The sequence below is a fragment of the Platalea leucorodia genome (genome assembly GCF_965183815.1).
Source record: "Platalea leucorodia genome assembly, chromosome: 15".
NCBI lineage: Eukaryota > Metazoa > Chordata > Aves > Pelecaniformes > Threskiornithidae > Platalea > Platalea leucorodia.
Window position 1 is genome coordinate 12,973,704 of NC_138837.1, and position 26,124 is coordinate 12,999,827.

At 51.1% G+C, this 26,124-nt stretch overlaps 2 protein-coding genes across 7 annotated transcripts; one reads left to right on the top strand and one right to left on the bottom strand.

The window, feature by feature from the left end:
* Window positions 1–156: 156 nt before the first annotated feature.
* On the bottom strand, window positions 157–25,227 carry DPP7 (dipeptidyl peptidase 7). 3 transcript variants are annotated; one of them, XM_082327190.1, is made up of 13 exons: window positions 25,036–25,220; window positions 24,739–24,852; window positions 20,804–20,943; window positions 19,909–20,072; window positions 17,889–18,024; window positions 14,922–15,003; window positions 13,076–13,242; window positions 11,800–11,860; window positions 3,089–3,207; window positions 2,849–3,005; window positions 2,466–2,530; window positions 1,566–1,636; window positions 229–1,006 (listed from the first exon to the last, which is right to left on the bottom strand). In XM_082327190.1, exons 1-13 carry the CDS (start codon window positions 25,106–25,108, stop codon window positions 865–867), a joined length of 1,491 nt encoding a protein of 496 aa, XP_082183316.1. In that variant the 5' UTR covers window positions 25,109–25,220; the 3' UTR covers window positions 229–864. The 3 variants fall into 3 exon arrangements, with proteins under 3 accessions (XP_082183315.1, XP_082183316.1, XP_082183317.1); XM_082327189.1 differs by having other exon boundaries at window positions 157–1,006; window positions 24,739–25,222; XM_082327191.1 differs by lacking the exons at window positions 229–1,006; window positions 1,566–1,636; window positions 2,466–2,530; window positions 2,849–3,005; window positions 3,089–3,207 and adding an exon at window positions 10,719–10,941 and having other exon boundaries at window positions 24,739–25,227.
* On the top strand, window positions 3,123–20,784 carry LOC309597600 (kelch-like protein 36). 4 transcript variants are annotated; one of them, XM_082327193.1, is made up of 7 exons: window positions 3,123–5,282; window positions 6,891–7,143; window positions 9,281–9,441; window positions 10,563–10,701; window positions 12,201–12,314; window positions 19,611–19,773; window positions 20,142–20,784. In XM_082327193.1, the coding sequence occupies exons 1-5, from the start codon at window positions 4,224–4,226 to the stop codon at window positions 12,206–12,208; spliced, it is 1,620 nt and encodes a 539-aa protein (XP_082183319.1). In that variant the 5' UTR covers window positions 3,123–4,223; the 3' UTR covers window positions 12,209–12,314; window positions 19,611–19,773; window positions 20,142–20,784. The 4 variants fall into 4 exon arrangements, with proteins under 4 accessions (XP_082183319.1, XP_082183318.1, XP_082183320.1 ...); XM_082327192.1 differs by lacking the exon at window positions 20,142–20,784 and having other exon boundaries at window positions 19,611–19,886; XM_082327194.1 differs by lacking the exons at window positions 10,563–10,701; window positions 20,142–20,784 and having other exon boundaries at window positions 19,611–19,886.
* Window positions 25,228–26,124: the final 897 nt, after the last annotated feature.

The following is a 26,124-nucleotide window of genomic DNA, read 5'->3' on the forward strand; positions in this document are numbered from 1 at the left end:
GAGGCTTCTCTGCTAACTCATAAAATCATTGTAAATGGATCAACTGAGGGATCCAGTCGATTACCAGGATTTAATATTTTTGCAATTACGCTAGTATTTATTGGTACATAGTAATTCCAGTAGGTAAGAAGCCACCTGTTTATGTGCAAAGAGGAGTTTACTCCACCTGGGAAGGTGAGAAGTATCCTTTTTTATCTTCTTTGGTTATACTACCAAGCCATGAAATGATATCACACACTTTAATAAACTTGTAATTTATTTTAAAAAGATCTGACGATGTCTCTCTCAAATGGAAGCGTGCTTTACTGGTCACTAATACACAGCTCTTGAAGGACAGCAGTTCACACCGGGATCACTTTGTGTAAACTTCCAGCTCGACAGCTGGAGAGCTCTTGTGCAAGGTAAAAACAAAGCCAAACAAAAACCCCCGAACCCGCAGCACTGGATGAGGCAGACAGAGTCTTTTTTTATGTAACTGGTCGCTAGCGGAGTCCCCTCTGCACCTGTGTAAGTAATGACCATACCTCTGCTTTTCCACTAGTCATCTAATATTTACTTTTTGTCTAAAACCAATTTAGCTTCACCCTTAAGGTGCCTCCTGCCACCATACTGGTCAGGCCAGTGATGACTCTTGGGCTGTCCAGGCAAACTTTTATTATTTCCACCGTTTACAACGCCTTCTCATTCCAAGCAGGCGAGCTCGAAACCTGCACAGCGCGGTTTTGGCTTCAGTCAGTGATTTGGCCTTTTGCTTTTCTTTTGACGCTTGATCGGGGCAGGTGGGATGCTTCAGAAGGGTGAATTTCCACCGTCACGGCAGAGGAGAGCACACTTTCAAACGGCGCAGGCTGGGGATGGACGTGTTCACAGCCGTCCGCCCGTGGAGGCTCCCGAGCGCTTCTCCCGTGCCCTTTCTGTCTCTGCAGATTTCACCCAGCCGTTGATGATGCTCGCTTCCAGCTTGCGCACCTCTGTGACGGAGGGGGGGTCGGCTGGATTGCGTCCTCTGGAGAGAGCAGAGCAGTGTGAGCTAGGCAGCGGGCAGCGGCTCCTCGCCTCTCGCCCCCGGAAAGCCAAGCCAGGGAACCAAAGGACAGAGGTTATCATCTGTTTTGTTCTTCAAATTTATGCCCTGGAAAGAGAGCTGCCGTGTCACACCCCCCAGGAGGTGGGGAGGCAGGCTTGAGAGCCCTGGGCTCTCCCTTGCATCGGTGGCTGCTGCCCTCTCTGCTCCAGGCCTGAAGGCTGGTGGCTAATGCCAAGAGACGCTGGACTACTTCACCTGACTGGTCGCTACAGGCTGTCGCACACCTGTGCCGATCCCTGTGCAAGAACATGTTCTAATGAAGGGATGTAAGCTCAGTGCCGGCTCCTGCATGGCCCGGCTTCCCTGAGGGCTGCCAGAGCCCCGTAGCAGGGAAGAGGATTGCTCGCTCAGGCTGCCGCAGCCTGGTATCTGGTCCTCTGTAAGCACCGCATCTCCCAGTTCTTTGGACCGTGGCTAGCTAAGATCAAACACCCAGGGCAGCAGGATTTTGTCGGCCAAAGGAGAGTTCAGTACTTACCGGAGATCCAGGTGATGAGCACCTCCTTTAACAGTCAATGCAATCAGTGATGGACTGAGGCTGCTATTTATCTGGAAAGAAAAGGAGCAGAGACAAACTCTCACCAAGTTCCTGGCCAAAACTGGACAACAGTTCTGAAAACTGGGAGATGAGCTGGGAAGGACGGAGGAAAAGCACAGGAAGAGCTCCTTGGTACGGCTGATTTTGTGTACATGGCTAACGGTCCCAAGGAGCCAAGTCACCTGTCTCCAATGAAGTGAAGGCTTCCCCCCAGATGAAAATGAAATGAAAACACTCAGCCTGTTCCCGTCCAGGCAGTTTCAAGTACCAGGTTCCTTTAGGCCCATGCACCCAAAACAGCCTGGTCCTTTTGCAGCTGAGACTGCCAAGCCAGCCTAAGCCAAGGGACTTCTGCATTACAGTCAGGAGCTCAACCAACTCAAAATCCAGTTCTGGGTCATTTTTGGTTTTAAATTTTAAACTAGAGCTCTGCCACCACTCTGAAGTTTTGTTGAAACTAAGCCAAAATATGCCCTGGTTCGAGTTGCTGCTTAGAGCAACCGCTTGGTTCCCAAAGACTGGAGAGAGCAAGGAGCACTGGGCTGGCAGCACCGCAACACCGAAACGCGATGGGTTGTGGTGTTGGGTAGGGAGGCTCCTGCTCTCTCTGCACTAGGGAAGCCACCTTTGCTGCACCAGTGTTCCTGGCTGATGGGCACCAGCCGACGTGTCCATCATTAACGTCCTGAGGCTCCGGAATGGTTCAGCATAAAACAGCTGCTTGCAGAAACTCAAACGGGCTCAAGCTGAATCACCAGCGCTGCTCTGACACGGAGAGGGGGGCGGCGCAGCCCCTGCAAAGGCGGCTCTCTGCTCGGTGTCAGCAGTGCGCGTGCTTACCCCGCCTCCAGCCCACGGGTCCAAGTCGCCATTTGAAAAAATGATGTTGCTCGCACTTTTCAGGTCTGAAATTCAGAGAGATGACATTTGAGAGGCCTCCTTCCTGCCCATATACCCAAATGTGCTTGGCTACTGCAGCAAACATGGCCAAGAACAGAAAACACAGGAGAATAAAACAAATTCTTAGCAGTTTTTAGGTTTTCCACTTCTGTCTCAAGGAGGTACAGGAAGGTCTGTTTGGCTCAAGTCAGCACAAGGCTGCAACATTCTGCCAGGACGTGTTTGTGTGCTGTGCCTGTCCCCAGGGAGCTCAGCTGGGCAGAGCGGGGACAGGCAGACAGCTACCGGGTAATGCGAAGGGGCGAGCAGCCAGCACAACTCACCTCCTCCCCAAAAGTTCATCTGCAGCCAGCGTGCTCGCGGCCTCACGCGCCATTTGCTCTGGCAGTATTGCTCTCGCATGGCCTCTGTGAAGGGCATCTCAGGGAACATGTCGGTCATGTTGTTGCTGTTGAAAGTTAAGTTGATCTCGGTGCAAACCTAAGAGAGGTACGAGAGCTGTTGTGGGACGGAGGGAGCACCAGGGCAGGAGCCGAAACCTGTTGGTGTCTCCAAGATCTTACCTGGTAGTCCCAGGCCTCGGCGTCTGAGCCGATGCCACAGCCCGTGGGGTCAGCGCAGGACTGGTACAGCCGGTATATGTCGTAACACTGTGCCGAGCCCGAGGAGTTGTAAAACACCCCTGCCAGGTGGGAACACAGCACAAAGCCAACCTGTCAGCACCTCTCTGCTGTCTCACTCGCTGCCTCCCGCACGACCTCACGGCCAAGACCAAGCAGAGGGGCAGCGATCCCAGCCGGCACGTGTGTAAGGCTGGGGCAGCGCTAGCAGGGTCTGCACCAGCATCAGGCTACGATCCCAACTTTCTGCCAAAGCTTTTACATGGTCTCAAGCCTGGCTGCACGGTACCCTTCGCTTCTGCTTTATCCACGGGGAGGAAGAGGTTCCCAGGTGCTCTCTGCTCATGCTAAAGCCAAGCAACTGGCTCGCTAGGCCTCGGCAGAGCCCCGGCCTCCAAGCCCTGACACGCCCAGGAGCAGGCCCTGGAGAGGACAGTAGCTGAATGCTTCAAACTGAACGGGACACAACTGCTGAGACCTTCCCACCCCCTCCCTGAAAGTAGCTGTCGTCTGAATGCATCAAATTTAGTCCGAAGGCCAAGGGTGGCACGTCGCAGACGGGATTTTGTTTGACTGTTGTTCAAGAAGGGAAAGACGGCATGTGCAGGCTTGCCCAGATGAAAGAGCACCTGACCGGGCGGTCCAGCGAAGCATAGCTGGGGAGCTGCCGAAGAATGCGCTGCTTTTTGTGCGGATGGGTAGTGACCCCATAGTGAGGAGGAGGAATGCGGCTACGCCAGTGGCCCTCCGCTGCTGCCAGTGTCACAGCCCGCAGGCAAAGCCCACAAACGCTGTGGGTTTTGTGCAATAACCAGCATCACCAGCTCCACTTGAGAACGGCCCCACGCGGCTCTGCAAGGCAGACGGCGCTCTGCCAGGCACTGGGCAGGGGCTGCGGAGGAGGGAGGCTGCTACAGCCGCTGCCTGTTGGGTGGCTCTGTGGCATGGGCAGCACAGCCTCCACTCTCTCAAAGCATGAACCTGCTGCTTCGGCCGCAGAAGACCGCCCAGGAGATGCACTGAGTGCATGCAGTGAAGAGTCCTGGGACTGCTCCAGGGCTAGGCACCTTTCAGAGCGATGCTGCTCAGCTCACAGGCCGGCACGGCAAGGCTCGTGTCCGACACCTACCTGCCGAAACTCCTGGAAGGGCTGAGCAGCCTTCGCTCACAGAGCGCGCTGTGCGACGTGACGCTGGAGGCAGAAGGGGTTTGTTTTCCAGCCCACAAGGTCGTTTTAGCATCAGCAAGTAACTACTGCAAGATCCTGTTTGTTGGAAACTTGACAAGAGCGGGGAGCCCGGATGGTAACATCCGGCTGAAAGCCGTCAGTGCTGCCGGGCTGAGGAATGTTCTCAACTTCATTTACTCCAACAAACTGGACCTCTCATTACAGAATATTGAGGAGACCTTCAAAGCCGCAGAAACCCTCCTGGTTCGGGAGGTGATCAAGCTGTGCTTTCTCTTTCTGGAGAGTTGCTTGAACTGCGAGAACTGCATGGATGTTCTTAACATTGCTAAAAAACTCGGCCGAGCAGAGCTGAGACAGAAAGCCATGTGCTACATGGGGCAGCATTACAAACAGATCCTGGCTGATCCTCAGTGCTTGAAAGACCTGGACCGAGGAACGCTTTGTGAAATTTTAGACAGGACCGACGCTGATGGCTGCAGCGAGCTGGAGCTGTTCCAAGCTGCTATGAGCTGGCTGCAGCACGACAGCACACGGCTGAAAGATGCAGCGGATATTCTAAGGCGCATAAGATTCCCTCTCATTCCTTTAAGGGATCTGCAGAGATATGCCCAGGAAACGCCTCTTATGGGGCTGGATTCAGGCTGCCACAGGTACCTGCAGGAGGCTCTGAATTACCACTCCCAGCTGTACGCTCAGCCAGTCCTGCAGACCCAGAGCACGAGCCTCCGCTCTGGTTCCACCGTGCTGCTTGTCGCTGGTGGCAGAACCGCCGACAACAGCGTGTGCGGAGAGATGTGGGCTGCAGACTGGAGCTGCAGCACCTGGCACAAGGTCGGGGAGCTCTGCATGCCAGTGTACAACCATTGCGTCGCCGTCATCAATGACTTCCTCTTTGTCATCGGGGGACAGCGCAAATTTGATCCCACGGGAAAGCAGCCGTCAAATGAGGTAAGACACAAGAAACCTTTAGCCTTGGAAAAATGGCTGGGTGAGGAAGGAGGGAGGGAGCGAGGGAGGGAGTCATTGCTCTTGCCCACCGCAGATCTCCCACCTCTACATAGTTCTGAGCACTCTGCGCAGTACTGGAAGCCCTTGGGAATACAGCTTCCAAACTCTCTGGGAAGCAACCAAGGTCCTGCCCTGGTCTCACCTTGCCCCTACTGTAAGTTGTCCTCCTAATCCGTACACAGCTTCCACGGTGCAGGGTCAGCCAGGTCCACGTCAGTCCTGCAGCCCCACGAATGCCGCCCTGTCCCCGTTGCTGCTGCCATGGGGGTCGTGCTCAGGAGGCACGGTTAAAGCTGCCCACTTGAGAACTGCTCCTTCTTTGGTTTTGCCCTCGAAAGGCAAATCTGCTTTAGCTCCCAGGACCTTCCCCTTCTGCCTGGAGAACAGACTTATGCAGGATTTTATGTTTTCCTAGATGGCTTCAGTAAGCTTGCTAGAAAAAACAGCGTATTTTTCTTTCCCATGCTCCCGGGGGCTTATTTCAGCCTCGTACTTGGTTCAGCAGGGCCACTGCAAAGAGCAGCTCTCTTCCACTGCCTGGAGGCAGCACAGCAGCAGCGGAGCCCAGGACGCCGAGGCAGCAGGGCCGCAGCACCGGCTGCGGGGCCACTCGCCGCACCTGGTTCTGCAGATCCTGCGCTTGCTCAGCAACCTGGGCTGACAAAACAAGCCGGGGGGGCGGTATTTACTGCTGAAGAAGGCCTGAGTGGAAGCCCAGCCTCAGCAGAGGTGCTGTGCCCTGTGCCCACCAGGCTCCGGGGAGGGGAAGGGAAGTCCTGCTCACGCCTGGGCGAGAGGGGGGCAAAGCTCAGCTGCTCTCTTTACTGCACAAACGGTAGCAGAGATGCAAAATGTGCTTGTTTAAATCTCACTGAAACAGTTTTCGGCTGACGCATGCTAGCTGGTGTTTGGAACAACGGTATTTCATTAAGCCAATGTGTTTCACCTCCTGCTTGCTGCAGGCATTGGAATTCATCCACTTTGTTTAATTCTGTAACAGTTTTCCCACCTGCAAAGTGCCATGAGCTCTCAATGTGATGCTCATTCAGCCTGGCTTTAACTCTCATCCCTACCAGGTTGGTAGCAACATCTTGGGTGCTGGCAGAGAGCAGTGCTGTTGCTGCTCCCCTGCCCCCAGGCTGCTGCATGGGATCGTGCACCGAAGGAAGGTATCAGTTTGGTACCTTTTCCAGTCATTGGTATCACACCACAATCCTTTCCCGGTGGTCAGATACCCGTGACCTCAGGGAGTGGCTGTCCTAACCCTAACTCTGTTGTGATGTGCTGAAACATGCTGACGTACGGTTGGACTCGATGATCTTAAAGGGCTTTTCCAGCCTAAACGATTCTATGACAACCTGTTCCCAGACCCCCACAGAAAGGCCATAACTGAGCCTCCAGCTCCACTGGGGAGGCTCTGCTGTGTCAGCTGGCTGCTTGAGCCTGCCCAGGTCTGAATATAAAACGTTTACCAATTCTTGAAGCCACAGGAGATGCAAGCCAGCCACCCGCCTTCTGCTAGCCATCACCCATCTCCTGTGATCCCAGGTTTACCGATTTGATCCCCGCAACACTTCCTGGCTCCAGGTCGCCAGCATGCTGGAGAGGCGGACACGCTTCCACGCAGATGTGCTGTCTGATTGCATCTTCGCCGTGGGCGGTGGGACACTGCTGGGGACCCTCACCCGCACCGTAGAATTGTACCAGCCCGCTGACAACAAGTGGGAGTTTGCAGCTCCTTTCCCCATGCCTATTGCTGATCACGCAGGCACAACCCACAAGGGAATCCTCTACATTTCAGGTGATAGAGCTAGTAGACAGCAGCATATTTTCATATAGTTTTGTTGATTTTTGCTGGCATATTAATGTCACAGTCTAAGCCTGCGCCCACACCAATAACCCCCACAGCTCCAGTGTCCCTTTCCTGCTGTGCAAACCAGTTACATCCAGCTAGGATCACTGTACTGATCTGGTCCAGATTAATTTCAGTTGCACAGTTGCAACGAAGGGCACTTCTCTGGGAGGGACTGCACACCCGAGGCCCCGGGGAGGCAGCACGTGGGCTCTGCTGCCCCGGCATGCATCCCGCTGTCAGCAGGGCTCCTGCGCCGCCAGCGCAGACGTCTGGAAAGGAAGGATAACGGTTCAGCGGGGGGATGGCTGAGGCTCAGGTTCAAGTCCCTGCTTTGACTTAGCTGGCCCACGCTGCCACAGGCAGCTCACTTAACCTCTGTTGGTCTCAGTTCCTACTGGAGAGCAAGGACAAAATTGCCTCACAGAGCTGCAAACATACAGTAGTGATCTAGGCTGGATAACACCATACCCTTGGGTATAAGATCTTGCCTACCTACAGCATTCATTTCTTCCTAAACCAGCGGGGCAACTGCAAATTTGATTTGGCCAGCCCGCAGCCCTGCCTGAGCAAACTGCCAAATTACGAGCGTTACTTCGGTACAAGTTTTAAACACAAGCTCCACGTACAGTGTCCACGCACAGAGAGCATCCAAGCCCCAGTGAGCTGGGGCTTATGGCCAGCCGGAAAAATCATCTTCCTTGTTTGCACAGACCCTCTGCAGGCTGGAATTCAACAGGCAGGCAGCTGGAGGCATTTCCCCTTCCTTCTGCAAGGAGCTTTTTATTTTTATATATATAAATATATATATATATTTTTATATATATTTTATATAAAATATATATAAAAATATTTATTTTTATATATAAAATATATATATTATATATATTATATATATATTATATATATAAAAGAGTTTTGCACAAAAGATTTTTGAATAAAGCTCTTGGGGTATTTCAAGTGTAACCAGGAACAGCTTGAATTAGGGAATCTGCTTCCAGCACACGCAGGCACAGAACGTCGTTTGAAAGAAAAGCGTTCAAAGCTCTTTGAACTTTGGGGCCTTGACAGAAGGTCAGAGCCAATCTGCCGGTGCTGCTGTCAACTTTTTCTCTTTACTGGGCACCCACCTGTGTACTTCAGGGGTGCATTTTATGTGTGTGTATTATATATATATATATATATATATATATATTTTTATATATATAATATATTTATGTGTATATATATTATAATATATATTATATATATTAAATATATATTATAATATATTTATGTGTATATATTTGTGTGTATATATATTTATGTGTGTATATATTATATAAAATTATATATTTATATATATTATATATATAAAATAAATAGATATTATATATAATATATATTTATATATATTTATTTTTATATATAAAATATATATTATATATAATATATAAAAATATATATTTTATATATATAAATATATAAAATATATATATTTTAATATATTTTTATATATTTTATATATATATATATTTATATATATTATATATATATATATATATTATACACACACATAAAATGCACCCCTGAAGTACACAGGTGGGTGCCCAGTAAAGAGAAAAAGTTGACAGCAGCACCGGCAGATTGGCTCTGACCTTCTGTCAAGGCCCCAAAGTTCAAAGAGCTTTGAACGCTTTTCTTTCAAACGACGTTCTGTGCCTGCGTGTGCTGGAAGCAGATTCCCTAATTCAAGCTGTTCCTGGTTACACTTGAAATACCCCAAGAGCTTTATTCAAAAATCTTTTGTGCAAAACTCTTTACAGAAAGAGCTGGAGCTGGTTGGGGTTTTTTGTGTGCTGTGGTTTTTTTGGTTGGTTGGTTTTGTTTTTTTTTTTTCTCTTTGAAATACCTAAGCAGCTCAGGTTTAAAATTTCACACCACATCAGCTCTGCAGAATGGTGTGCAATTTTAAACTGGAGCTTCTTAGGTATTTTAAAGGAAAAAAAAAAAAAAAAAAAAAAATCAGCTCTGCTGATGTTTGCAGGTTTGCTGGATGTTGGAGAGGATGATGGACAGATTTTCAAGACTTCTGCTTTCCTTCTAGGGGGCTTTTCTGGGGGAAAAACCTTACGAGACACCTACAGCTACCTCCCTCGCCTCCGACGCTGGATTGGCAACAGTGCCATGGCTTTTACCCGCTGTGATCACGGGATGGCCACAGTCAGGGACAGGATCTTTTGCATCGGAGGAAGAACACTAAAAGGAGTAAGTTCTTTGCTCTTATAATCCCCAAACTGACCCAAAATGGGGTCTCTGTAACGGGGCCCTGACTGGTTCATTCCAACAGGTTGGCTTCATTATTTTTGGTCTCTTGGTGGACTGGCAGGGTTGCGAGTCAGGCCCACAAGCTTAGGAAAACGTGCCTGCCACTGCAGTTGAGTGCGTTAGAAGCTGCCCTGTTGCCACACTCCATTTGCTAGAGTACAAAGGCTGTTCAAAGCATTTTTGTAAGTAGAGAAAACATAGGGTGCAGCCTGCTAACACAGGATAACCTGAGTGTAAAACTGGTTACGTACCTGCCCCAACAACACTGAGCACCCGGTTCTCCTTGTTTGAGCTGAGAGGGGGCGAAACACCGGCAGACGGGAAGAGGAATGGGCTGCGGTGAGGACGCTAGCCTAGGTTTTAGGAAAGATGGGCTCAAGTCCTGGAATGCAAATGAAGCCTCTTCAAATCTGCATTTCCCATGCCTGAAAGAGGAGGGAGAGCACCGCCCAGCCTTCTGGGAAGAGACCTGACAGGGACTGGAAGGCTCATTCTAGGAGAATCCCATTCCCTGAAGCCAAGAGAACGGAGTTTTCCAAGATCATTCAGCAATTCCCATTTGAAAGTGGAAGGACTCAGGGCCTGGCCCCACGACAGGTATGGTTTCTTTTGAGGGAATGCGGCCATCTTAGAGCACTTCATTGCTCACTGAGGAAGGGATAGAAATCTATAAAGAGAAACTGCACATCAAGTCTGACGTCAAAGTCCTCCAGATGACACAAAGACAATTTCCTTCGTAATGTGTTAAGTGTCTGGAGAGCAGGCAGGACTTGGGCTATGCCAGTTCCAGCTGGTCCCTGGGGCACCTTGCTCAGCTCACTCCTCTGATTTTCCAAGAACAAAGCTCCTTTAAAGCCACGCCATTCTGGTATTTCGTTCAGTTTCTTTTGGGGCTCTGATTGCTAAATGTGGATCGAAAATCTGGCCCCTTGAGCCCCATGGTATTCAAATAGACGTTGAGACACTGGTTTCCTTTATCGTGAACCAAGCAAGCCTGATGTGACAGTGATGCCCACTCGAGGTGCGATACAATGGGTGAGTGTTGGTCTGGTTCTTTGCAGGCAGCAGAATGGATTCACGTCAACGAGACGGAGTATTATTGTCCTGTAAGCAACCAGTGGACAACGCTGACGCTATCCCCGTTCAACTGCTGCCAGTTCAGCATCACGGCCTGCGGGTCTACGCTCTACCTGGCAGGAGGTGGGTCGCTGCAGCACATGCAGAAAGAAGACAGTGTTTTCCTGTATGACACAGAGGGACGGGTATGGAAGAAAGCCAGTCCCCTGCCTAAAGCTCTGGTGGATCATGCCTCTTGCATGATTAAACTGTCCCAGGTGAACGCAGCTGGTGAGACAGGGAGAGGCACAAAGTGCTCCCCCGCGGGCAGGAGGAAGGAATCTACCCTCAGCTTGTTCATCACAACGAAACCAGAGTCCCACTCTGCCTCAGAAAAGAAGTAGGATGGGAATATGTCAAGCAGATCTGACAGTGTTTGCCAAGACATTAGCATTTTAACAACTCTTCTAGTTGCCAGCCAAACATCTTTAGCAGGGATTTGGAATTGGTATGTTTCTGACTTGGTGCTATCACGGTGACGTGCATAATTTGCAAAAAGAAGAATTCGTTCCCAATCCTACTAAGCTGCATTAAACCCATAAGAATTCCTTAAATCAATGTTTTGTCATTCAGAACCTGTTTTTCTGACTAATGACCAATGTAGAACTTATTTTTAATGAGCAACTTGCGAGACTTTATGAGGAAGTCTTCAAAAGAGCTTTGAATTCTCTCTCTAATAATTTCCTTACAAACACTGCTGGCTGACAAATTAAGTATTCACAGAGATAAGCATACACAATGTATTTAAGACTGTCTTGCCACTGGATTAACACCGCGGGGCACTGTGATGACAACCTTGTCCTCAACATGCAGAAGAAAACTTCCTTCAGTGAACGTGCATTGAACCTGTGACTCCCTGAGCCAGAGTACAAATAAACTGTTAGAAAGGAACCAAATACCTTAGAAGTCCACGTCTCACAGACAGTCAACAGGCTAAGAGGCTGCAACGGCTGAAAAATCTGATGCGGATAAGTTTGGAAAGGTTGACAGAATGAACCCATGGGCCAGCATGGGACATCCCAACGGACAAAGCCAATATGGGGCAAAACGTCCCAGTGGGGGATCGGAGTCATACCAGCTCCCACAGTACACAACCCGCACAACAACGCGACAGCTCTACTTACAGGTGCATCGAGAAAACAGGACGTTAAGTAAAAGACCAAACTGGTACGATTAACTCACCAACAAGAGCAGCCAGGCCTTGAATTGGGTCTCTGTGGGCAAGGATTTGTTCGCAGCCAACCTGGATGAGACACATTACAGGCAAATTGCAGACAGGAACAATTAACAGTCTCTGCTCTGCGGAAGGGCTACGCTGGAAGATTCATTAAAATTATCACTTACGCATTTTATGGTTCAGCTTTTCAAGGGCCTAATGCAACAAGTTTTTGGGTTTTTTTCCCCTCCCTTTTAGTAACAAAATACATAGAAACAAGGAGACAGGGCTAGGACAGACTGTTCCTTTACCAAGTTAAGCAGCTGCACAGAAGCCACAGTGATACACAACAGTTCCTTCCTCCTACAATCAGAATATTTTCATGCCCTTCTCAAGGGCGGGTAGAATAATTATTTCCATTTTACAGGTTGTTAAACAGACCCTAGAAGGGAACTGGATGCCCAGTGGAGCCAGAGACAGCATCTCCTGAGCCCCCGTACAGCGTAGCCTGTACAACCTCTTGCACAGCATTTTGCTCCAGGTAGGACTCGAACTGTCAGTGCCAGCAGGGGTGAAGGATGGCCCGTCGGCGGGTGGGCTGGAGCGCAGCAGCGCACCGCAGTAGGAGGCTGACGGCACACCAGGTGAAACCAAGAATTGCAACAGCAACTAGTGAGCTGGGATCAAAGCTGGGACCTTTCAAAAGCAGCTGGTGTCTGAGAAATCTTTGTAGCCCCTTGAGAACCAGGGCCCTTTCCCACACTTCACCATCTCCCGCTCTCTTGAAAGCTCACAGGCTTCCAGTCCCCACAGCAGCAGACTTTTCTCTGCTTTATTCTCCGAGGTATGTCATCCTCCTGGGCGATACTTAGAAAGGAGCCTGACTTTTAGATCTCCATCCCTACCCACCAAGAAGAATACACCTATGAAAGTGTATTGAAGCGTGCTACAACAAAACTACCTTTTTTTAAAAGCTACAGGTTTTTAGTGTTTAAAAGCTGGAGTCAACAAGCTCACACAGGCCTTTGTGTAAGGTAAAGGCAGAGCAGGCTAGGAGTGGCTCCAGCAAACCCTCCCCGATGAGCCTTACGGCAGTGCATTTCAAATACAGCAGTCACCACCACAGAAAAGTTTAAAATGTGTGGATTTGCTGTCAGAGTGGAAGGGCTGCAACATCCACCGCCACCTCCCCGTCACCGATGGTGCGTGCCTGACGGCATCCCTGGCTGCGCAGCCCCCTGCGCTCCCGTCACCGAGGCGTGCATCAGAAACAGCGACTCCCACCCGCGTCCCCGTACTCACCTTCACTGGATTGGCAGGGAGGTGACCCATGAAATCGGTTTTGTAGGGGTAGTCCATCATGGCCATCATGGTGAAGGCATTTCTAGCAAACCCAAAAAGCTGGTAAACATCCTCCTTGTTAGAGATCTTATTGCACGTGGCCATTTTGTGGCTGATTTCATCGTAGGCTGCAGAAGGAAGGAAAATGAAAGGCACAAACTTCAACAGAGGAAAATAATACCAGGCTTCAGCATCTTGTTTCACTCAGGAGTAAGGAGGTGCCGTAACACACAGATGAGGTTTCTAGTGGGAAGGACACATTATATCTAAATTTACACACAGGTGGATGTTCAGGCACAGCCTTCCCGTGCAGCTTCCACAGCCCGCCCTCCGCACAGCCACCGACACCTCACTGCGAGCCCAGAGGAATCAGCGCCCACTGAGACAGAAGCAGTCTCGGCTGGCACGGCGAGAAGAGCAGCTTGGTATGAGCCCGTCCTCGCCAGTGCCCTGCCTGGCTGTGCCCTCCTTACCCCCACAGACTCCCTCCCCGGGGTCTGCTCTGCTCCTGCCTCTCATGCAGGAGAGCAGGGGACAGTGTCCAGTGGGATTCAACAGCTGGAAGAACTGGCAGGAAAAAAAAAATAAAGGAGAGCTCCTTGGGAGCTGGGTGCTTCTGCAGTAAGAATTGCCAAGTGAGAATAGTCCCCACAAAGAACTCCTGAGACGTGCCTTCAAACTTCAGTGTGATGCAGAGAGGTCGGCTGAGTTGGGAAATCTGTCTTTTCTGTCTTTGAAGAGATTCCTTCAAGATGCACTCATGTACCTTTGCATTTCTGCTGGGGAAAGCTGCTCCCTTCATTTTCATCCTCCACGTTTTGGAGTCATAGTTCCTGTCTGTCCCCATCGTGCTCTACAAGCTGCATGCTGGAGCCCGGCTGCCTTTACTGGGAAACCCAAGGCCTGGGTCCTGCCTCTGGATACTCACTTGAGAGCCTAAGCCTTAAACATGACCACCTTCTCCACCCCACTGCAGAAAGTGTGGCCCCAGGCAGACCTTGAGGACCTTGGCTATTTAACAGTAAGATTTTTCCTGCTGTGACCCAAAGGAAATGGCGTTTTGGACCCCCAGCTCCTCTGGGCAATTCCAGGACCAGCTCCTGCAGCGAGGCAGCCGTCAGAGGCACACAGCCCTTGACGTGCAGCACCGCGGACCAAGCCAAGCCTTGAGACAGACCAAGAACCCACCACAGCTGTTCCAACACCACGCAAGGCTTCCAGGAGTTGCTGCCTCGGCCCACAATATCTGCTCTGGCCTACGTGGTAGACATTGCAGAGATCTTCACTGGTCTCTGTGCTTGGCTTCACCTAACTGTCCAAGGCTGGAGATGAAAGAGATGGTGACGGCTGCTTCAAGACCTCGATTGCTTTCCAAATTTCTCAGGTATGTTCGGTGAGCTGAGCCACGCAGTTGTCATACCCACCTGACCAGTTCTCAACAGTGTGGGCGTGGAGGACAAGCATCTGGTGAAACACAAGGCTTTACCAGCATAAAATGCAGGTGTTTTGCACCTGCAGGTGTTTTTGCATTTTGGTGCAAAGACAGTTTCATGAACACCGTGCAAGCCCCTACACAGATGCTTTCATTTCGGTGTCAGTTACTAATTTTACTGCTAACTGAAACTGTTCAGGAAATCAAAAATCGATTGTGCAGGCAGGAGGAGGCAGCCAGGCAGGCACTTGCGTTGATTCAGCTGAACCAACTGAAGACTTAGCTGAAGTAAAGCTGAATCAACTTTTCTCCACGTGGCTGGGACTGCCCGCTGGCTGCCCTTGGGGAGCCGTCTGCAGGGCTCTCTCTCCTTACCTCCACTCAGGCACAGATCCTTAATCTGCTGGAAGGCTTTGCGGACAGCTGTGACGCAGCCTGGGCTGGACTTCTGAAAATCCTGAAGGGACAGAAAAGACACGGGACTGTGGTTGCACAGATGAGATACGGGCGGTGGCTGCCCTGGCAAGAACTGCCAGAAGTACCAGGGGATGACAGGGGTTACTGGCCCACTGGTCAGACCCTTGTCTGCATCTCCAGGAGCAGCGACACCAGTGCTTCTGCCTTGTCCCCCAGACAATCAGCAGAAGGCAACAGCCTGCACAGCGCAGACCAAGCAGAAACTGTTTCACCAGGTCTCGCTGGGACGGGCTGTTAGACAAACCACTTGGCACTCAGTGGAGTCATTAGACTGGACACGAAGCAGTGAGGAGACACACACCTTGGCCGGGATGTGGGAAGAGGGTGCCAGGCTGCTAGGCCCAAAAGTTTTTTGGTTTATTTTTTTTTTTTTAAACACACAATAGAGTCCTTCCAACCGCACTTTGTCTATGAGAAGGAGCCATGGAGAAGTCAGTTAAGCATAGAGGGTAGAGCACTGGTTTAAGAACAAAGACCTGCTTTTTTTCTTAAGCCTGCCAGTGACCTGCCAGACGACCAAGAAGGCCATGTCCTTTTTCTTGGGAAAAAATATTACTGATCCTGAAAAAGCACTTTAAGGTATGTTTGAAGAGCTGTGGCTGGTTCTGCTGGTGGAACAAGTTGTTTCTCTCACTGAAGGCTCTAGCAACCCAAACTGTTTCTCCTCTGTCAGCTTGTAAGGCAGTTTGAGATCTGCTGGCAACCAGTGCTTTGTAATAATAAGAATTATTAGGGCTCTTTTGAGGTCCCTTTGCCCTGCTAGAGCAATGGCTAAGTAACCACAAAGCACTAGCTAAGCATTTTTCTTACAAAGACCCAGCCTCAACTAAAAGTAGATTTGGGACCTTTCTTTTATTCCTAACCCTGCCTTTGTCTGATAGTTCGGCTTAGAGAAATCACTATGGCGTTTTCCACAGTTTACCTGGGCATCCCTTTAGGGGTTCCAAATCTCCTTCTGGATGTGCTTATTGATCTTCATCTACTAATGGCTCTAATTGGAGCATGGGGATGGATCGGCCTGGGACAGAGCAGCAGCTCTGCTCTGGCTGCCGTGACGGCCGAGCTCCCCACTAGGCAGTGCTGGACCGCTGCAGCGCACTGCCCCGTGCGCCGAGGAACCACCACCCATTCCAGTTCTCCCCCGCGGACCCTCACGGACCCAGGAACAGTTCAGCTGAGCCGTTGCAGAGGCAGGAGGCATTACAACCATTCCAAGGAAAGCTGTTCCCCCTCCAGGCTGCCAGCTTTTCTCTTTCGAATCACACCTAATTCAGATGTCTGAACTGATCTGAAGCTGATGGCCTGCCCAGCCCCTGCAGCAGAAACCTCATGGGAAGCACACACAGGGCTGCATGTACAGTACTCACACAGGGGCTTTCTGCCCGGCCGCAGGCATATATAACCTAGCCTTATGCAAATGCCTTATGCAAAATCAACTTTCTGCCCTTTGCTCACTTCCCCTGTGAGCTGGAGGCTTATAAAGCGAGCTGGAAAAGCTCAGTAAAACTCACAGGGAAAGCTGCTTTGAGACAATGTGCTCTGACTCACGGGAAGAGCGAGCTCCCGCAGTGATTCAGGAAAGGTTTGTGCCTTCGTTAGTATTAACAGCTCTCAGGGGTGTTCTCTCACCAAGGAGAGCAATTGAATTCAGATTTCAGATGCACAGATTGCTTTTATGCAAACACACTGAGGGTGGAAGGAATTACTTTGAAAACAACACAAAGTGCTTGCTTAGGATCTCAGCCTGGAGGTCGGCTTCCCGCTGCAGAGAGAATGTATTTTAAAATTAATTGGGAAGTTTTTTCACATGAAAAGGTCAAAGCCCTAATTTCAGGGGTGTGTAACGACTCACAGCGCATTCACAGATGAAGCAAGACAGAGCTATCAGCTGAACAGGGCTTCTGGGAAGGAACTGGCTTCAACCAGGGATGAATTCCCACCGTTAGATGACTAAGATTTTTGGTTTTAAAATGTATAATTTTAAGACAAGATGTCTTTTATTTGCTCATCCACTTAGAGTTTCAAATGCTATTGTGTTTATTTCCATATGATAGTCTCTTCTTTACACTTACTGGTAATGCTCTGTCCTGTACGTCTCTACGCTGAAATAAGGTTTTCATATATATAAATAAGAGCAGAAAAATCACAAGTTTCATACACAGGTAGTTCATGCAAAGCCATCTGTGTGACCCAGATCTAGAAATTCATGTTGAAAAAGAGGCAAACCAGGCACCATCACAAGATTTCAGTACTACCAGGTTGTACCTTTCTTTTCTTATAAACTAAATGTTAGTCAGTTCTAAGCAATACCACCTTCCTATGGGTCCTATGTCCTCAAAATGTGAAAGCCACATTTAAGTTTTGGTTTTAAGTGAACCCAGGACACCTTGCGTATTTTTAGTTAGCAAAATGAAAATTTCCGAGCTCTTCATTGAAATGCAGCCGCCTTGGGACTAAGGAGCTGCTGTGACTCATTGATATCAATGCAAAACACAGCATGTTGGGAGAGTATTTGAAGAATAAATTATCCTGGGTTCAGCCAGGCACAAAGGAAAACTTTCAGGCTGTAACATGGTCAAGTCACTAGAAATGGGAAAGTGAATCCTTAGCAGTACTAAAGGTGCTGGAACCGAGTCGCGCTGCTCATCAGAGCAGCGCCTTGGGCCCGGAGCTGCCATGGCTACGGCAGGGCTCAGCCACCACACCTCCAGCTGCCGCTTTTCCTTGCGGATTCCCGTTTAATTGCATTCCCTGCCCAGCACTGATGCTGTGAAGACAGATGTCTGCTTAAAGACATGGAAAAGGAAAAAAATCCAGCCTTCTTAAAGGAAGAAAACAATGCTCCTGAACAGAGCTGCTACTCACTGCCGTTACGTCTCTGAAGAACTGGGTGGGGTCTCCAAGCCCAGCCACGGACAACAGAGGAGCACTGGCAGCTAACGCTCCGGCCACAACGTTGGGGTATTTCATCCTCATGTAAGCGCTCAGCATTCCTCCGTAGCTGCCACAAGAGAGACAAAAGGAGTTATTTCCTTTAACAGACAGCTTATAACACAGTAACTCAGAAGTTCAGGCCAGCATTCCCAGGCTCACCTAGCCCAAGGCAACGAAAAGCTTATGGATATCTGACAGATGCCATCCTCATGGAAAAAGATCCAGTTATGGTCAATGAGCAGCACACAATGTGTCTCACCGGCCTGTCCCCAAATACTAACACCAGCTCTGGTGGGAACAGAGCAGCCCAGTTTGCTTCTGCAGCCAAATGTAAATCCTGCTTCAATATTTAACTCCACACCATCCTGAGCGTCTCCCGACACTGTCGGCGCGGAACCACGCGGGGCTCAGGTGGAGCTGTCACAGTGGGGGAAGGAGGCACATTTTGCACACAGGATTATAAAGACGAGCCAGGCTCTTGGCAGGCTCTGAGCAAAGGACGGCCCTGAACACTGCAGAATATGCAGCCCTCTCTAGCGCTGGGAGGTGGGGAGTATTCTCCCTGGGCACCCCAAATAACAGCTGCACAGATGATCAGCACAGATAGAGGGAAGGGAAGACATTAACAAATACCACAATAAAACTCAAAGCCACCTTGGTAGCTTCGGTGCCAGGGCCACAATCTGCAGATATCAAGGGTTGCTAGAGAAACCCAAGGTGACACAAGTCATTCATGTGCCGATATTTGTGGAGTTACTCTGAGGTCACTCCCAGGGGTGGCAAGTGACACCCCCAAAATGCAGGTAACACCTGGCCTAACTCCAGGCTTAGAGGTATTCAAGTCTCCCTCCCCACCACCTCAAGTGGGCGAAGTAAATACCACTCCCGCATCACCCGTGTGTAAAGCAATACACATTTCTCTAACCCTGGTCTTGGAAACAGGCGTTAGCTGAAACCTGCCACAAGTAATTTCAGGTTAAAGTTTGGCAAAGTTATAAGCAACAGAAAAGGGTGGGGTTTTTTTGCTCCCACGGGAAATGCTGTGCTGCTCCAACCCAGTATTTCAGTACTCTTCATGTGGGTTTAGTGCTGGACAGGGCTGCTGCAGACTGAGCTCTGATTTACCTGTACCTACCGTGTAGTGCAGCCCAGCCAGCGGGTCTTGCCGAATCCCTCTCCCACCTCCCCACCCCAGGACAGCTCCTGGCCCGGTTACACCAGCTGCTGTCCTGACGGTCACAGTACAAACACCCCTGCCATGACCAGCCCAGCCACCGCCACAGCGAGCTGGAAACTTAAGGATAACCGTCGGGTCAAATGCTTTTTAGCTCACTGCAACTGAATTAGAAGCCCTGTACTTGGTGGAAGGGAAGCATCCCTCTACTACAAGCATGAGGAGCCATGCAAGAGCCCAGGACATCGCACCGACACAGCTGCAACACAGCAAGCGCTTTGGGGAAGGACTTCTGCTAGGAAGCCAGAAGCGACCACGCAGCAGGTTACAGAGCAGAATTATAAAGGAGCCTACAATGCAAATGGCTGGATGTTTTTACAGAGGCTGTGTTTAACAAAAAGCTGGGTGGCCCCTGGAGAGAATATTTTACCAGTTATTAGTTTTCTGTATTTCTAATGTAAAATGTTCTTATCCTGCAGGAGGGATTTCCCATTTTCTGCAGTTCTGGCTGACTCGTATATTGAAGATGCCTAGAAACACCAAGTCAGTGGTGCTTCCCCAAAGCAATCGCAAATCGAGACTAATTTTTGATGGGAGAGCTGATTGGGACCTGGTGATGGGCTCTTGGGACCTCACACACAGGTACATCTGCCCTCTATCAGAGAGCTTAAAACTCTGCCTTTAGAACTTGTTTGAAAGCCAAACAGATCTATGAGACCAGCATGGCTGTGGCTGGGAAAGGACACAGAGAAGGGAAGGAGCACACAGAACCTTTACCTGCCTCCAAAAGCAATGACGGGGCAGTCTGCAGCACCATACTGCTGCTTAAGCTCAGTAATTAGCACTGCATAGTCAGCAAGGGCTTGTTCCACGGTAAGCAGATGAGTCTTCTTCAGCTGTGTTGACTCAAGTCCAAATGGAAGAGACTTCCCATAGTACCTCTGAAAGGAAAGAGAGACGCTGAGGAAATGCTGCTGTCACAGTCTGGGTCTTCTCTGCTCTCACTACAGAACCGGGATAAGTGCGCACAAACGGGATGCGATGACAGAGCAAGTGGTGTCCTCTAACTTGTTTGGAATGGAGGAGGTGCCTTGTCTGCTGCATCGGATAAACAGAGACCTTCAGGACACGTCCTGTAGAGGACAGGCAGTCCACGACAACTTCAGTGGGTGCCAAGTGGGCCCTCAGCACATGTCTCTCTCCTGAAATCCCCAACTAGAAAAGGCAACAGGGTAATCTCTTCGTGCATAAGCTGTGGAATAGTAACTTTAATAGAGTGGTGTGGGAAAGGTTGGCTTGGGACTTCGCAGGCTAGAGAGATTAAATGTTATCCAAACAAAATAACTCTCTAGTCCAGTGTGGAGTTCAAGGCCTGTGGAAACTACTTACAAAAGCACAGGTCTAAAGCAAATACACCAAGGCATAGGTTTTACTGAAACAGTAGCCTGTATCCTGCATTGCTGGTAGGCATAGTGCAAAAAATTCAGAAGCCGTGGTTTTGAACATGGTTCAAGTAAAGAAGAGCTGCTACCATGAGGAGAAAGCTTACAGCAGGTATACCACAGCTTCGTGGCAAGAGATGTTATTTTTCTGGACCTGCAGAAAGCTGAATTTGGTAATACTGAACAGAACAAGACTCTATGTATGTATGCATAATGACTAAAACACTCACATGCTCAGCAAAAATCACAAGTGCTTGCTGTTCCTCTGCTAATTCAAATATGAAGTCAGAGTTCTGAGCAAAAGTCCAGATGTCACCTTCATTGCCAGTATAGAAGAAGATGGGTCCAAATCCTTTCTTCCAGAACTTCGCTGAGTGAGACAATTGACAGAAGCAAATTAAAAACAAAACAAGACAAAAAACATGAGCATGAAATGACTCTACTTTTGGTGAGTTTGAGCAGGAGCTTAACAAGGAAGAACTCTGTGAACGGGCTGATCCCCAAGACCCGAGCTGGGGAACGAAGGCATTAGGCCAGGCTACAGAAATCTCTCATTTGAGTGGGGGGTAAATAAGAGCTTCCATGAGCTCAGCACACGGCCTGGAACGTCTGCTTCTGCCTGAAAATCCCTAAAAATCTCAGTTCTGCAAGGCATTTGGAAACAGCTGCCCCCCAAAAGAGCAATATCCCATTTATATACCCTTTTTAGCCCAATTCATCCCAAAACACCTGCACAGATCATTTCTCCCACAAAATGGATGTTAGGGAATTGCCTGCATCTTTCTGCCACTCCTGCTGTGGTGTGTAACATAGAGTCAAGCTGTAAATCACATATCACGAATGGTTTGGGTTGGAAGGGACCTTCAAAGATCATCCAGTTTAACCCCCCTCCGTAGGCAAGGACACCTTTCACGGGGCCAGGGTGCTCCAAGCCCCCTCCAGCCTGGCTTCAAACACTTCCAGGGATGGGGCACCCACACCTTCTCTGGGCAACCTGTGCCAGTGCCTCACCATCCTCATAATAAAAAAAAAGTCTTCCTTATGTCCAATCCAAATCCACTCTCTTCCAGTTTAAAACCCTTGCCCCCGTCCTGTCACTACAGGGCCTGGTCAAAAGTCCCTCTCCGTCTCTTATAAACCCCCTTTAAGTACTGGAAGGCTGCAATCAGGTCTCCCCGCAGCCTTCTCTTCTCCAGGCTGAACACCCCCAGCTCTCAGCCTGTCCTCACAGCAGAGGTGCTCCAGCCTCTGAGCATCTTCGTGGCCTCCTCTGGCCCCGCTCCAACAGCTCCATGTCCTTCCCGTGCTGAGGACCCCCGAGCTGGACGCAGGGCTCCAGGGGAGTCTCCCCAGAGCGGAGCAGAGGGGCAGCATCCCCTCCCTCGCCCCGCTGTGGGGGATGCAGCCCAGGAGATGCTGCTGCTGATACCCGTTATACATGTAACACACACACATATATCTCTCTGATATGATCTATCATATATATATGACGATATATGAAGATGAGGTGCTTCATCCTCTGATCTGTTTATAACTGAAGGCAAATTGAGACTGACAGGACAAGCTGACCCATGATGCCAATACTTGCTTATCTAACAAACGGTTGCTTTAATGCCTGCTGACTTTAACAAACATTTGGTTTTAGCTTAAATTGCACAGGAATTAAGAGGGATAATAAATAGCTTTCTTCAACAATAGGCCTCAGGCCGTCAGTTAAATGTTGATTTCAGCACGTTGCCACATCACCCGAAGGGACCCTCCAGCCGCGGCTGCCCTCCAGACACCGCTGCAGCACGTCACGTGAGGCCGCTGCCGTTTACAGAGAGGCCTGAATTTAATTCTTGGCATTCTCGACACAGACTTGCCAAAGCAGGATTTGGTTTGAAAATGGGTTTGAAACCCTTCATTAGCAAAAGTGCTGCTCTTTGCTAATGAAGAGGCTGATTCTCTGCTGCATTTGCTTTTGGTATCAGGTAGGAAACAGAAGCGCTATCTTTACTCTGGCTTTTCTTCTGATATGCTTCGTGACTCCTGGAGTAAACAACCATTCACAGGAGCCAAAACCAAACCAGACAGGTTGCCTAAAAAGGTATCTATTTTTAGATTGCAGTCCTGGGGAACTGCCAGTTAACCTCAAGACAGTCAGATGCCTGGTTGTGAAATAGTAGTCTCCTTCAAGTTCTTGCTGACAATCTGAAAAGTCTCATATTGCACAAGAAGCAGTAGAGGGGAAAGGAACTACTCATAGCAATTTTGGGTAAGAAACTATTTGTAAACCAGCAGAACTGCAATGTTAATGTTTCGTTCCTCACAAATATTATTCAGCTCTGCCCAGGACACACAGATAAAACATAACACTTGAAAAAGAAAACACATAAAAGTTATGCAATGCTTTAAACCAGGTGATCCCAAAGTTCTGTTCAAAAAGGGCCACTTAATTAGTGAAATTTCAGCCTTAGGTGGGCTATCAAAATTCACTGGTGTTCCCCTATCTTTGGGCCGAACTGATCCATGAATTCACGCTTGGTGACACCCACGTGACGGTGCAGGTGCTGAGCAAGCTGCAGAGTATGGGGTCACGTGAGGAAGGCGAGATGCCGCATCGGAAGCCCCAGATGCGGGCGGCCTGTGAGGCAGCAGCCGGCAGGCGCCAGGCTGGGCAGTGCTCTGCGCCGGTGCTGTTCACCGCTCCACCTTTGTTCTCCCCCTGCAAATCTCTCCCTGATTCCTCCAAGCAGGCAGGACTGAAAAACATGCCACGCTGGTTATTGAAATTGCTGCCTTTTAGTCACATGCTGTTTAGAAAAGCCTCCTCTCTCTTACTGTGTGTTGCACAGAAGATAACTCATTATTTGGCCAGAAATGAAGACGCTGCCGGCTCCTTGCTGGAAGCCCTCATTGTTCAGCATGGCTTAAACTATCTAAAGTTGCAGGGCTTTAAATAACACAAACCACTGACCCAAGAGGAGTTATCTTCACTCGTAAGAATGATGGGTACAGAGTGCAACATTTGGGTCACTATTTGCTTTTCCTGCTGCATTCAGAGTGCCGAGTTGCACTTGTAAGTGATGCTGTGCACAAGCATGGCAGGCACAAGTATAAACTGGGAGAGGAGTGGCTGGAGAGCAGCCCTGCAGAAAGGGATCTGGGGGTGCTGGGTGGTAGCAGGCTCACTGGGAGCCAGCAGCCTGCCCTGGCAGCTGAGAGGGCAAACTGCACCCTGGGGGGCAGCAGCCACAGCACAACCAGCCGGCCAAGAGCGGAGACTGTCCCGCTGTATTTAGCATTGGTGCAGCCTCACCTTGAGTGCTGCATGCGGTTCTGGGCCTCAGCATTTAAGAAGGATGTGAAGGTCCTTGAATGCATCCAGAGGAGCGGAACGAAGCTGGTGCCAGGGCTGGAAGGCATGGCCTGTGAGGAGCGGCTGAGGACTCTGGGTTTGTTGCGTTTGGAGAAGAGGAGGCTGAGGGGCGACCTCATGGCTCTCTACAGCTTCCTGAGGAGGGGACGTGGAGAGGGAGGTGCTGAGCTCTTCTCCCTGGGATGCAGTGATAGGATGCGTGGGAATGGTTCAAAGTGGCATCGGGGAGGTTTAGACTGGACATTAGGAAACATTTCTTTACTGAGAGGGTGGTCAAACACTGGGACAGGCTTCCTAGAGAGGTGGTTGATGCCCCGAGCCTGCCAGTGTTTAAGAGACATTTGGATAATGCCCTTAATAATATGCCTTAACTTCATCAGCCCTGAACTGGTCAGGCAGCTGGACCTGATGATCACTGTAGGTCCCTTCCAACCGCAACAGTCTGTTCTGTTCTACACCCAACTGAAGACACACGTGCACAGAGCCCGCCCTGCTGCAAGCCCAACGCAGCTGCTGCTTCTGGGCTGCTCTTGCTCCGCAGAGGCCAATGCCCACGCCTGCAGCCCAGACCTCACGGCCAGAACGGCAAACTGACAGGAAGGAGAGGAGGACACGGAGGATGCTGGGGGAATGACTGGCTCCACACTCAGCTCCAGCTGCCTGCTCAACACAGCTCCCTCAGCACCAAACGGAGAGGCTCTGCCTCAGTGCAGGGGCAGGCAGAAATGCGGCCCTGAGCCACAGCCAGGCCCCACCACGGCCGTGCCGAGAGCGGCTCGGCCGCAGCACCGCCCCGGGACCCACCTGAGACCAGGTACCGCTGCGGGAAGGTCTCGTTGCCGCAGGTCTCGAAGCTGAAGTGGTCCCGCACCTGCTGGAAGAGCCGCTCCTCCAGGCCGGGCCCCGCCGCCCGCCCGGCTGGAGGGGGAAACGTCAGCGCAGGGGAAACTGCCACCCGGCCCGGCCCGGCCGACCGGGGCCCGGGGGAGCCCGGGACACCCCTCCGGCGCCCCCCGGGGGTCCCGCCGGGGGGTCCCAACCGTGGCAGGGGCTCCGGCCCGGGGAGCAGGGAGGCGGACGGGGTCCGGCCCAGGCACCCACCGGCAGCGGCCGGCGGCAGCAGCAGGAGGAGGAGGAGGAGGAAGAGGAGCAGGAGCGGCAGCAGCGTCCCCATGGCAACCAGCCCGCGCGCACCTCCGCTCCCGCACACCGGGCAGCGCTCCCGCCTGGGAAGCCCGGGCAGCCGGTCACATGACTCCGGGGCTCTCGGCGTCACGTGGCGCCCTCCCGCGCCCCCCCTCACGTGACCGCGGGAGCGCCGTGCCCACCGCGGCGCCGCCATGTTGGCCGCGGGGGCGTTCCGCGGGGCCGGGCCGATGGCGGCGGGGCCTCCGCCCCTCTGAGGGGCCGGGCCGGGCCTCGCAGCTCCCCTTCGCGCCGCCCGGCCCTCACGGCGCTGCGCTTGGTGCTGAGAACCCAGCTCAGAGGATGGAAGCCGGCGAGGATTAGGGCTGGGCCGCAGCACCGGCCCCGCAGGCCTCGGGGAGCGGCTGGGCCGGGGAGGGGGCGTCCCCGCCGCGGCCTCGCTGCTGGCCTCTGCTCTTCGAACCTCTGCGGCGTTTGCCTCTGGTGCTGCAGGGCTGCGGCCTTTGCGAGGCCGAGTGGTGGCACCGCAGGTCCCCTCCGTGATGGGTTTGCGGGAAAAGGAAGAGCCGAGGAGGAGCGAGAGCCCGGCCCAGCCCGGGGCCGCGGCTGCTGGCCCGGTGCCCAGGGGAGCTGAGGGAGCTGGGAACAAAGCGCAGGAGGAGATCGGGGTGGGATCCACGGCCGGGTTTGTTGGCCCGTGTCTGCCTCTGGGCGAGCGGTGGTGGGTGAGGGAGCAGAGGAGGGGAGGCTTGGGGGTGCCCCTCGCTCTCACAGGAGCGTGTCCCCGCAGCGGTGATGCGCTGGTGGCCCTGTGGCTGGGTGTGCTGGGTAGAGAGGGAGCTTACGCTGCTCTGAGAGCAAGTCAGGAGCAGCACGAAATTGTGTAATGGTTGATTTCTCTAGGTTTTTGGTTGCAGAGGGAGGCCCCAGCAGGTACCCCAAAGGGCACGCGGCCCTGAAGGAAAAGGGGAATGGAGAAGGTCACGTTGAAAACTGGGCAGAGCTGCACCTGCTGGTGTGGCTGTAAGTGAGCTCAGCAATACC

Bases quoted from the DNA above. Each gene is read 5' to 3' on its own strand.
- LOC309597600 (XM_082327193.1), top strand. From the start codon at position 4,224: ATGCTGCTCAGCTCACAGGCCGGCACGGCAAGGCTCGTGTCCGACACC. The intron at 5,283-6,890 runs GTAAGACACAAG...CTGTGATCCCAG, and splicing joins GAAAGCAGCCGTCAAATGAG to GTTTACCGATTTGATCCCCG. The intron at 7,144-9,280 runs GTGATAGAGCTA...CTTTCCTTCTAG, and splicing joins GGGAATCCTCTACATTTCAG to GGGGCTTTTCTGGGGGAAAA.
- DPP7 (XM_082327189.1), bottom strand. From the start codon at position 25,108: ATGGGGACGCTGCTGCCGCTCCTGCTCCTCTTCCTCCTCCTCCTCCTC. The intron at 15,004-17,888 runs GTGAGTAGCAGC...CTGTCCCTTCAG, and splicing joins TCTTCAGAGACGTAACGGCA to GATTTTCAGAAGTCCAGCCC. The intron at 2,531-2,848 runs GTGAGTTGTGCT...TCTGAATTTCAG, and splicing joins GATGAACTTTTGGGGAGGAG to ACCTGAAAAGTGCGAGCAAC.